The sequence below is a fragment of the Bos indicus genome, chromosome 26 (assembly GCF_029378745.1).
Source record: "Bos indicus isolate NIAB-ARS_2022 breed Sahiwal x Tharparkar chromosome 26, NIAB-ARS_B.indTharparkar_mat_pri_1.0, whole genome shotgun sequence".
In the NCBI taxonomy this organism is placed as follows: domain Eukaryota; kingdom Metazoa; phylum Chordata; class Mammalia; order Artiodactyla; family Bovidae; genus Bos; species Bos indicus.
The window spans coordinates 16,198,766-16,211,365 of record NC_091785.1 but is presented as its reverse complement, the minus strand read 5'-3'; the positions used below and the strand labels follow the sequence as shown (position 1 = coordinate 16,211,365).

At 38.2% G+C, this 12,600-nt stretch overlaps 1 protein-coding gene across 2 annotated transcripts in view; it reads right to left on the bottom strand.

Moving 5' to 3' along the window:
* Positions 1-10,023: 10,023 nt before the first annotated feature.
* The window catches only part of LOC109553199 (cytochrome P450 2C9-like), a 28,204-nt gene continuing 25,627 nt past the window's right edge, over positions 10,024-12,600 (bottom strand). For both annotated transcript variants that reach the window (XM_019953182.2, XM_070780512.1), the window contains exons 8-9: positions 11,269-11,410; positions 10,024-10,539 (exon numbers count right to left, since the gene is read on the bottom strand). In XM_019953182.2, coding sequence (XP_019808741.1) covers positions 10,358-10,539; positions 11,269-11,410 — 324 coding nt within the window. In that variant the 3' untranslated portion in view covers positions 10,024-10,357. The remainder of the gene's footprint in view (positions 10,540-11,268; positions 11,411-12,600) is intronic.

Below are 12,600 nucleotides of genomic sequence, written 5' to 3'. Positions count from 1 at the left end.
CTGGCGTGCTGCAATTTATGGGGTCGCAAAGAGTCGGACATGACTGAGCGGCTGAACTGAACTGAACTGATATTTAGAGAGTTTTTCTTGTGATATATTTAACACTAGGATATGTTATCCTTGAAAATGAAAGGTTTTAAAATATTTTACTGTACATCTGTGGCGGATTCATGTTGATGTATGCCAAAACAAATACAATATTGTAAAGTAATTAGCCTCCAATTAAAATAAATACATTTATATTAAAAAATTAAAAAATAAAAAGCAGAGACGTTACCAACAAAAAAATAAATAAATAAAATATTTTACTGTACCATGCTAGAGTTACAGATACAGCTACATAAAATAGCTAATGATGATATGTTTCAGTTCAGTCAGTTCAGTAGCTCAGTCAGGTCCAACTCTTTGTGACCGCATGGACTGCAGCACCCCAGGCTTCCCTGTCCATCACCAACCCCCAGAGCCTACTCAAACTCATGTCCATCACTTCAGTGATGCCATCCAACCATCTCATCCTCTGTTGTCCCCTTCTCCTCCCACCTTCAATCTTTCCCAGCATCAGGGTCTTCCCAAATGAGTCAGTTCTTTGCATCAGGTGGCCAAAGTATTGGAGTTTCAGCTTCAGCATCAGTCCTTCTAATGATTATTCAGGACTGATTTCCTTTAGGATGGACTGGTTGGATCTCCTTGCTGTCCAAAAGACTCTCAAGAGTTTTCTCCAACACCACAGTTCAAAAGCATCAATTATTTGGCTCTCAGCCTTGTATATAGTCCAACTCTCACATTCATACATGACTACTGAAAAACCATAGCTTTGACTAGACAGATCTTTGTTGGTAAAGTATGTCTCTGCTTTTGAATATGCTGTCTAGGTTGGTCATAACTTTCCTTCCAAGGAGCAAGCATCTTTTAATTTCATGGCTGCAATCACCATCTTCAGTGATTTTGGAGCCCAAAAAAATAAAGTCTCTCACTGTTTCCATTGTTTCCCCATCTATTTGACATGAAGTGATGGGATCGGATGCCATGATCTTAGTTTTCTGCATGTTGAGTTTTAAGGCAACTTTTTCACTCTCACTTTTCACTTTCATCAAGAGGCTCTTTAGTTCTTCGCTTTCTGCCATTAGGGTGGTGTCATCTGTGAATCTGAGATTATTGATATTTCTCCCAGAAATCTTGATTACAGCTTGTGCTTCATCCAGCCCAGCATTTCTCATGATGTACTCTGCATGTAAGTTAAATAAGCAGGGTGACAATATACAGCCTTGAAGTACTCCTTTCCTGATTTGGAACCAGTCTGTTTTTCCATGTTCAGTTCTAACTGTTGCTTCTTGACTTACAGACAGATTTGTCAGGAGGCAGGTCAGGTGGTCTGGTATTCCCATCTCTTTTTTGAATAAGATGTTTAAGATCATTCAAATATCAAGATGGAGTAATTTTGGTTCAGGCACCCAAAATAGAATTGAGTAGTCATTGTTGGATGTGGACATGTTTCTGCATCACTGAGAATTTCAATGTTCTGTACTGTATCAAATTCAAGGATACCACAGGTCATTTTTTAAACAATATATGCTAGCAGCAGCTAGCTGGAATCTTGAAGTTTCAAAGATACCAATGTCTGCCCCTCCTGACCTCACAAGTAAGAAAGAGATCATTTCAAATCTCAACCACATTTTTTTCTTAACAAAAGCACCTTCTTGTCAATTCCAATATTAATTCTTTTGTGTTGTTTTGGCTGTGTCACATGGCATGCAGAATCTTAGATCCTCAATCAGGGATGGAACCCATACCCATGTAGTGGAAGCATGGAGACCTAATTACTGGACTGAGAGGGAATTCCTACCAAGTGTAATTCTTTTTTTTTACTTTGATGGTAATTCTTGACAAACAATTTATGTAACCTTGTGTTTTTATCTTTATAAGCTTCCCTTGTTTTGCAGTCAAGCAGAACACAATTCAAGTGCTTCTTGGAGCTCTGTCTCCTGGGCTGCAGTCATAATAAAACTCAACTAAAACCTCTTTATTTCAATTGGGTCTCTGTTCCTGTAATTCTTGGTTGAACACTAACATAATTCAAGCATTTGAATGATCAAAAACAAAGTAAGTAATTAGCTAATTAAATTTATATGCCTTTTACCATGAAATATTTCTTCTCCCTCCCCAACCAAAAAAAAAAAACAAAAAATACACTGGAAAACAAAGCTTATCATTTTGTATTTTTCAAATGGGGGAAAGGGAGCTTTGGGGAAAGCAGGATAACTTCACAGGGTCACAGATGATAATTAAAACTAAGATAGAAACTGAGATCTTCTGATGTCCATTTATTGCACTCACTCACTACTAGAGAAGAAAAACTTTAGCAAAACCAAACTAAACTGCCAACACAAATAATCAATAAGCAGTCTATAATAAGGAATAGAAGTGAGTTTTATCTGAGCCAAACTGAGAACTGTAGCCCAGGAGAGAGTCTCTTAATAGCCTTGAGAAACTTCTCCAGAGAAGCATGGTTTTCATCAGTTTTATATCTCCTCAGAGCAAAGGTCATACATCAAACATGACAAGGTTTCAAAAGAGACAGATCAGCATGTACACAATGAAGTAGTGCGACCTTGACATCTGAGAAGGAAATCTTATCGTCAGTGGACTACTATTATGAGTACCATAGCAAGGGAGGCATTTTATCCCTATTTTCAAAGTGGACATTCTTACTTCTGGATAATTTATCTTTTAATGCTTAAAGTAGATGTACATGTATGATACCTGGAGGAGGAAATGGCAACCCACTCCAGCATTCTTGCCTGGAAAGAGGACCCTGGCAGCCTACCTCCACGGGATCTCAAAGAGTCAGACATGACTGAGCAACTGAGCATGCACGCATAATGTTTAATAACTTAAGGCCATAAGACAGGCTGTTTTAGTTATCATAAAGGCCAGGTTAAATCATGTGTAAGCTGAATGACTTCCTCCCATCTTAAGAAATGAAAATTTCTTCATTTCCCAACATATTACTCTGAATGTACATCTGACTGGCTATTCACAAAATAATGGGCTTCATATTAAATAGATGTCCCCTGACTCCAAGGATTAAAGCATCATAGATTCTCAAGAGGGAAAATAAAAGATAGGGATTCTCCCCTCTCCAGCACTGCAGAGGTGAAATTTGCTCAGGTAACTGAGGGAAGAGCCAATCTCAAGATTTTAGTGGGGAAGGCTTGAGAAACTATGGCTCAAGCCTCCTAGTTGCCTCCAGAAACAACCACTTCTGTTGTGTTTTGGAGTTTGTAAGAAATAATGAAATAAAGAATGCACAGTGCTAGCCAAAACTTTAGAAAACCAAGACCTGATTGAAATAAAAAGATGTTTACTGGAGGTTTGTTAGTACTATAGCCAGGAAGACACAGAATTGTGTCTTGAATTGTGCTTTCCTGAACTACAAAAGCACCAGTTAGAACTGGACATGGAACAACAGACTGGTTCCAAACAGGAAAAGGAGTACGTCAAGGCTGTATATTGTCACCCTGCTTATTTAACTTATATGCAGAGTACATCATAAGAAACGCTGGCCTGGAAGAAATACAAGCTGGAATCAATTGCCGGGAGAAATATCAATAACCTCAGATATGCAGATGACACCACCCTTATGGCAGAAAGTGAAGAGGAACTAAAAAGCCTCTTGATGAAAGTGAAAGAGGAGAGTCAAAAAGTTGGCTTAAAGCTCAACATTCAGAAAACGAAGATCATGGCATCTGGTCCCATCACTTCATGGGAAATAGATGGGGAAACAGTGGAAACAGTGTCAGACTTTATTTTTTTGGGCTCCAGAATCACTGCAGATAGTGACTGCAGCCATGAAATTAAAAGACGCTTACTCCTTGGAAGGAAAGTTATGACCAACCTAGATAGCATATTGAAAAGCAGAGACATTACTTTGCCAACAAAGGTCCGTCTGGTCAAGGCTATGGTTTTTCCTGGGGTCATGTTTGGATGTGAGAGTTGGACTGTGAAGAAGGCTGAGCGCCGAAGAATTGATGCTTTTGAACTGTGATGTTGGAGAAGACTCTTGAGAGTCCCTTGGACTGCAAGGAGATCCAACCAGTCCATTCTGAAGGAGATCAGCCCTGAGATTTCTTTGGAAGGAATGATGCTAAAGCTGAAACTCCAGTACTTTGGCCACCTCATGCGAAGAGTTGACTCATTGGAAAAGACTCTGATGCTGGGAGGCATTGGGGGCAGGAGGAGAAGGGGACGACAGAGGATGAGATGGCTGGATGGCATCACTGACTCAATGGACGTGAGTGTGAGTGAACTCCGGGAGTTGGGGATGGACAGGGAGGCCTGGTGTGCTGCGATTCATGGGGTCGCAAAGAGTCGGACATGAGTGAGCAACTGAACTGAACTGAACTACAAAATGGGGGAAACTTTTCAGATGTGGCTTTGTATCCTTAATAATACTTCACTTTCTCCATTATTTGGATTTTAGCCATTTTATACTTGGGTAGTGGTGTCTATTTGTTAATTTTGTTTGCAAGTTCCTAATGATATATGATGTTAAGCATTTTTCAGATGCTTTATTGTGATCTGTGTATCTTCTTTCATGATGTGTTTGTTCAGTTTTTTTGCCCATTAAAAAATTTTTTTTTTAATTGGAGGAAAATTGCTTTACAAAGTTGTGGTGGTTTCTGTCATACAGAAATGCAAATCAGCTGTAATTATAGGCTCCCTCTTGAACCTTCCTCCCCTCCCCTATCCCACCCTCTAGATCATCAAAGAGCGCCAGGCTGGGCTCCCTGTGCTATACAGCAACTTCTCACCAGCCATCTATTTCACACATGGTAGTTTATATATGTCTTTTCTACTTTCTCCATTCCTCTCACTCTCTCCTTCCCCCACTGTGTCCAGAAGTCTGTTCCTGATGTCTGCATCTCCATTCCTTCCCTGCAAATAGGTTCATCAATACCATTTTTCTAGATTCCATATATAGGTGTTAATATATATTTGTTTTTCTCTCTCTGACTTAATTCACTCTGTATAACAGGCTCTAGATTCATCCACCTCATAGAACTGACTCAAAGGCATTTTTTTTTATGGCTGAGTAATAGTCCATTGTATATATGTACCACATCTTTATCCTTTCTTCTGTCAATGGACATCTAGGTTGCTTCCATGTCCTAGGTATTGTAAATAGTGCTGCTATGAACATTGGGACACATGTGTATTTTTTAATTATAGTTATCTCAGGGTATATGCCCAGTACTGCAATTGCTGGGTTATATGGTAGTTTTAGGGGCTTCTCATGTGGTGCTAGTGGTAAAGAACCTCTCTACCAATGGAGGAGATTTAAAAGTGTAGGTTCAATCCCAGGATAGAGAAAATCCCCTGGAAGAAGGCATGGCAACCCACTCTAGTATTCTTGCCTGGAGAATTCCCAGGAACAGAGGAGTCTGGCAGGCTATAGTCCATAGTGTTTCAAAGAGTTGGACATGACTGAAGTGACTTAGCACATGCACACATGGTAGCTTTATTCCTAGCTTTTTAAGGAATCTCCATACTGTTCTCCAGTGTGGTGTATCCATTTACATCCCCACCAACAGTGCAAGGGGGTTCCCTTTTCTGATTGTTTACCTAGAGTTTTCAATATACGTTTACAGCTAATCCAAGTCTATTAAAAAAAAATCCAATTCTGTTTCATATGAAGTACAAGTACCTTGTAAAAGTGTATCTAAAGTGTCTCTCCCCTGACTAATATCACTGTTGTCATTTATCCCACTTATCCATAAGATATACTCACAAAATACATTATTGCTACATTTTCAAATAGACTTTTCTGTTAAATCAACTAAGAACAACAAAAATGAAATTGTTATGTTACCTTCCATTATTTTTTTCTGAGACAATATACAAAAGTAAACTCAAAATGGATTAAAGATATAAATGTAAGAATGCAACCATTAAACTCCTAAAAGAAAACATAGTCAGAACACTCTGACATAAATCATAGAAGTATTTTTTTGGATCTATCTTATAAGGAAAGGAAACAACAGGGTAAATAAACAAATAGGACCTAACTACACTTAAAAGCTATCACAAAGAAAAGGAAATCATCAACAAAATGAAAAGAAAACTTCTCAAATAGAAGAAAGTATGTACAAATTGCTTGATCTATTAGGGGTTAACATGCAAAACGTATAAACAGCTCATACAACTCAATATCAAAAAAATCCAAGCAAACATTTAAAAATGGGCAGAAAAAAAAATGGGAAGAAACCTGAATAGATATTTCTCCAGAGAAGATACACAGGAGACCAAGTGGGACAAAAAAAATACTCAATACTGGCAATTATAAGAGAGTGTAAATAAAAATCACAATGAGATACCACTTTACACCTACCAGAATGGCTATCATCAAAAAGAGTACAAGTAACAAACATTGGTAAGGATGTGAGAAAGGGAAGCCCTAATACATTGTTGGTGGGGTTGTAAACTGGTACAACCACTAATGAAAACAGTATGCAACTTTTCCAAAATATAAAAACAGGACTACCATATGATCCAGCAACTCTAAGGTTGGTTATATATCTAAAGATCACAAATGCATTATTTTGAAAAGATACATGCATCCCATGGTCATAGCAGCATCATTTACAGTAGCCAAGATATGGAAACAGCCTAAGTGAATATCAACAGATAAACGGATAAAACAAAATAGTTGGTATACACATATGCTTTGAAATATTACTTGGCCATAAAAAAGAATGAACTTTTTCCATTTGCAACAACATTAGTGAACTTAGAGAGCATTATGCTTAGTGAATAAAGTCTGAAAGAGAAAGGCAAATACTTTATGTCAACACACATGTGAAATCTGAAAAAATAAGATGAATGTATGTAACAAAACAGACTCACAGATGTAGAGAACAAACCAGTAGTCACCAGTGGGGAGAAACAAATAGAGAGGGGCATAATAGGGGATGGGATTAAGAAACAAACTTTTATGTAGAAAATAAATAAGCAACATGGATATGTTATACAACATGGGAAAATGAAGTCATCATTTTGTAATAACTTTAAAGAAAGTATACATAAAATATTGAATATGTTGTATTTCTGAAACTAATATAATATTATAAAACAACTGTATTACAATAAAAGAAGAAAAAGAAAAATACATGGTTTCCCTCTCCATCACTGAAGAGTTAAAATTTCATCAGTGTAACTGATAAATACACAATCTGAAAGTATCAGTGTAACTGAAAAATAATTTATTGGGAAAGTTTGAGATACCATGTCTTTCCCCACCTCTCAGTAACTTTGAGACATAGCTTCTTCTGTTGCTTTTTTAGTCTGTCATTGTCAGAAGTAATGGACTTAAGGATGCACACCAGGGAAGGGAAATTATAGAAAGAACAACAATTGAAGATTTAGTACAGGAGAGAAGGCTGGGACTTCATTAAATGCACCCACAGCAGAGAAGCACCACAACACACACAGCTAAACACAGAGGACATGTACTGGTCATGAGAGATTGACAATTCACACAATTTCCATGCCATCAAATCTCTTCAGATTTTCTCAAATAACTTTGCCTAATGTAAACTGCTCTCACCTTAAGGATGAAGAAACAGGTTCTCTGAGAGTCAGTACTTAAGGCAAGGACATACAGACCAAAGGTATTAGGGCTCACATTGGAACCCACATACTTAGGCTTGGACTTTTCCTTCCAGCGAAACATTCAGTGCAACTAGGTACAAGAGTATCTACTGTACTGTTAGGGTTCATAATGCACCCTAGTCAGTGACTTTCAAAGTAAATATTAATGTAGTTAATAATTATAGAACCTGTTTATTTAATTGGGGGTCAGAAAAGTTTGGTTTTGTAATCTTTTGAGCTGAGTGAACCTAGGTCTACGTGACCACTTTAATCAGGACAAACCTAAGAACTGATTTGTTGCCTAACTCACATGGATCTAACTCTGATAGAAGTAAATCAGTTTATTTTGAATAAAATAAGCTCAGTAATTCTCCTTTAGCAACTATTTTATTCTTTGAGAAAGGAGTGTCTTGCTCTGTACTTCCTTCTTCTTGCTAGGGTTTATGAATGGCAATTCTTCTTATGGTATGAAGGAATGACAAATAATTGGAGCTCTGAGATCAACTCACCTGATCTTAATTTTTTCAAGTGAACAATCACTGCAGATGGTGACTGCAACCATGAAATTAAACTGTCATCAATTCATCAACACCAGAACTTATCTGAGAATTCAGCATTTTTCGCTCTCAGTTTAGTCATATCGCACATCACCTGAAATTCCAATTGATGTCCAAATGATCAGGAGGGCATCAGCATTAAGCCCTCCACAACCATAGATGAATGCACCTTGCCTTGACGAGAGTTGTGAAGTAGAGTTGGAGTTTTTCTTTTAAATTACTAGAAGCTATTTTTAGAAAAGTTTTAGGTTCTCACCCAAACTAGGTGAAATGTATACAACTCCCAAATGTCCATTACCATACCCAAAAACTTCTATCAGCAGCCTTCACCAGTGTGGTACATTTGTTTCACTCAATGAATTGACACAGTATTATCAAGCAAAGTCCTTGGTTTCTAAAAGTTTCATCTTCTGTGTTGTGTTCTATTTTTTTTTTTTTACAAAACCATAATAATTTGAATAGACCATTGTGGTATCAAACAGAATAGTTCCATTACCCTAAAAATCTGTGATTCACTTATTCATTCTTCCTTCCTACCAAACTCCTGGAAACCACTGATTTTTTTCACTGTCTCCATAATTTTGCCTTTTCAGAATGTTGTATGGTTGAAATCATAGTATGTTGTCTTCAGATGGTTTCTCTCACTGAAGTAATTTTCATAAGGTTTATCCATGAGTTTTCATGGTTTGTCAGCTCATTTCTAACAACAAAATAATGTTCAGTTGTATGGATGTGCTGCAGTTTATGCATTCACCTACTGAAGGATTCTTGGTAGCTTCCAGGTTTTCCAACTATGAATAAAGTAACTATGAAAATTCATGTGAGGGTTTTCATGTGGACAGAAGTTTTCAACTCATTGGGTTAATACCAAGGAGTGTGATTGCTGGATCATTTCAAAATCACATATTTTGTTTTGTAAAAACTATCAACTGACTTCCAAAGTGGCTGTACCATGCAAAATTGTACACAATAATAATAATCCTTGTTGCTTACACATCATCACCAATATTTGGTTTTGTCAACGATTTGGATTTTACTAATTGTTATTTGGGTATAATGGTATCTCATTGCTGTTACTGTTTGCAAGTTCCTAGTGATATATCATGTTGAGCATTTCCACGTGCTTATTTGCCATGCATATATCTACCTTGGTGAGGTATCCATTCAGGTCACTTGCTCTTTTTTTTTTTTCCTGGCTGCACTGTGCTGTGCAATGAAACTTACCCAACCACGGATCAGACTCCTACCCTCTGAGGTGGAAACTCAGGGTCTTAACCAGCGGACCACCTGGGAAGTCATTTACCCATTTTCAAAATGGCTTGTTAGATTTCTAATTGTTGAGTTTCAGAGTTCTTAGTACACTTGAATTGGCTTCCCAGGTCGTGCTAATGGTAAAGAACCTGCCTAACAATGCAGGAGTCCTAAAAGGTATAGGCTCAATCTCTGGGTTGGGAAGATTCCCCTGGAGGAGGGCAGGGCAACCCACTCCAGATTCTGGCCTGAGAAATCCCATGGACAGGGGAGCCTGGTGGGCGACAAGCTATGGGATCACAGAAGAGTTGGACATGACTGAGCAATTAAACAAAAACCATCACTGATCTCAATATTTCCTACAGAATGAAACTGCTCCTGAAAACAATTTCTCCACCTTCAAATCCAAACCTCAGGTAACTCATTTTAACATGCAGCCCAGGGAGCTTTTCTACTCCCATTCCCTCTGTCCTTCTCTGTGCATATGAGAACCATGTGACATCTTTGCCTTTTTTCTTTCCTCCCTTATATGCAATATGTACAAAAGAAGGGAAGCTTGAAAACTGGCTTATCAAATTATGTGTTTTATTAGGAATATGCATATCAGAAATAGCTCTGTATTGTACACAGTGATCATCCTGTTCTATATTGTGTGGAGCGCATAGTACTATGCACACAGAACTACTCAATATTATGTAATTATTTGCATATCTGGAGGCCAATATAGATGTTACAGAGTATGAAGAACAGCAGATACATTTCTGTAGTGAAATTACACAATAAATGAAGAGAGGTCAGAGCAGGCACTCTCAGAAAAGATGATGGGAAGCAGGTGAACAATGCCGCAGATGAGAGGGAGTTGAAGACAACGTCACTGAAGAAACTAGAGGATCTAACATTCCTCACACAGGAATGAAACAGAGCTGGTAAAAAGGTGGCACAGAAAGTAACCCATTGACAACTGGGGTGGTGTCGAGGTCCTTTGGGTCAACCACAGATTTCAAGGTAAAGTTTTGTAAAATTGTGGTCAGGAATAAAAACAGCTCCATGCGGGCCAGGCCCTCTCCCACACAAATCCGTTTCCCTGGAAACAACAAACACAGAGGGTACATACTCCTTGAACTCTGTCTTTCTGGCTGTCAGAAAAGAGACTATGTAGTAGCCATTTGATGAATGTTTGAATGGATGGATGGAATGGCTGGATAGACAGATGGGAAAAGGGTGAACACATATGCTATCCACCTAACATCTTATCATAATAAATATCATTCCTTCAAGAAATATTTACTGACTATTCCAAACACTTCATTAAATTATTCATGCATTATAACTGCAATTTCATATTTTCAAATTTCTACCCATCTTTTTCTAGAAAGCCACGTATACTGGCTGTATTTTCTGATCCTAGTCTAGTAGTCCCACATGTTTCTTTTCATTCTTCACAGCCTCTGTTCTCTGCTCTAAGTATACCTACTCTTCATCAAACTCCAACACACTTTTAAGTTTCAAGTTTTATAACACACTTTTTTTTTTTTTTTTGGCTAAGATGTAGTTCTCTGATATTTTCAGTTCCCAGCTCAAGTTTTATTTCTAAATGGAAAGAACTGGGTCACCTCTCCAAAGTTTCAGTAATCTAGCCCAATAATGAGGATGTTTCATGGGGACGGAAAGAGCATAGTTATTGGGCTGCTACCCCTCATCATGGACAAAGAGCATTTCTACCAGCCCCAGGGTAGGTACTTTGTAACTCCCAACTGATCCTTAGAAGGTATCCTGTCCTCTAAAGTACTGAATGGAGAAAAAAAAATATTACCTGTTGAGAAAGCCATGAAATGGTCACTCTTCCTAAAGTTGCCACTCTCATCCAGAAAGTGGCCAGGGTCAAACACCTCTGGGTTGGGAAATTCTTTGTCATCATATAGCACAGAAGTCAGTGATGTTAATATACCTGTGCCCTGGAAAGAACAGATGAAGATAAACTGAACTATGAAAAAGTCACAGAGCTGGAAGAACTGCCTCAAATCATTTAGTCCAATCTTGTGATCAATAATGAAGAATCCTCAGACCAAAGAAGGGCAGTGACATTTTGAGGAAGAAAGAACAAGTTATAAAGAAGAATACATTTAAGACTAGTGGCAATGATGCTGCTAAGTGAACAGCCTCTGAAATACTAGGTACATGGATTCTGGGGTGCCAGACCTTATGAACCATTCTGTTATCACATTTGGACAGTGGTATCTGACCACACCAGCTGCTTTACTTTATTTATTTTTTGAAATTTAATTAATTTATTTTACTTTACAATATTGTATTGGTTTTCCCATACATTGCCATACATTTTTGCCATACATTGACTTGAATCTGCCATGAGTGTACATGTGTTCCCCATCCTGAACCCCCTTCCCACCTGCCTCCCAATACCATCCCTCTGGGTCACCCCAGTGCACCAGCCCCGAGAATCCTGTATCATGCATCAAACCTGGACTGGCGATTCGTTTCACATATGATATTTTACATGTTTCGATACCATTCTCCCGTATCATCCCACCCTCACCCTCTCCCACAGAGTCCAAAAGACTATTCAATACATCTGTGTCTCTTTTGCTGTCTCACATACAAGGTTATCATTACCTTCTTTCTAAATTCCATATATATGCGTTAGTATACTGTATTGGTGTTTTTCTTTCTGGCTTACTTCACTCTGTATAATAGGCTCCAGTTTCATCCACCTCATTAGAACTGATTCAAATGTACTCTTTTTAATGGTTGATTAATATTCCATTGTGTATATGTACCACAGCTTTCTTTTATTATTATTATTTTATTTTTACTTTACAATATTGTATTGGTTTTGCCATACATCAACATGCATCTGCCACAGGTATACACATGTTCCCCATCCTGAACCCCCTTCCCACCTGCTTCCCAATACCATCCCTCTGGGTCACCCCAGTGCACCAGCCCCAAGCTTCCTGTATCCTGCATCGAACCTGGACTGGCGATTAGTTTCTTATATGATATTATACATGTTTTAATGCCATTCTCCCAAATCATCCCCCCCTCCCTCTCCCACAGAGTCCAAAAGACTGTTCTATACATCTGTGTGTCTTTTGCTGTCTCACATACAGGGTTGTCGTTACCATCT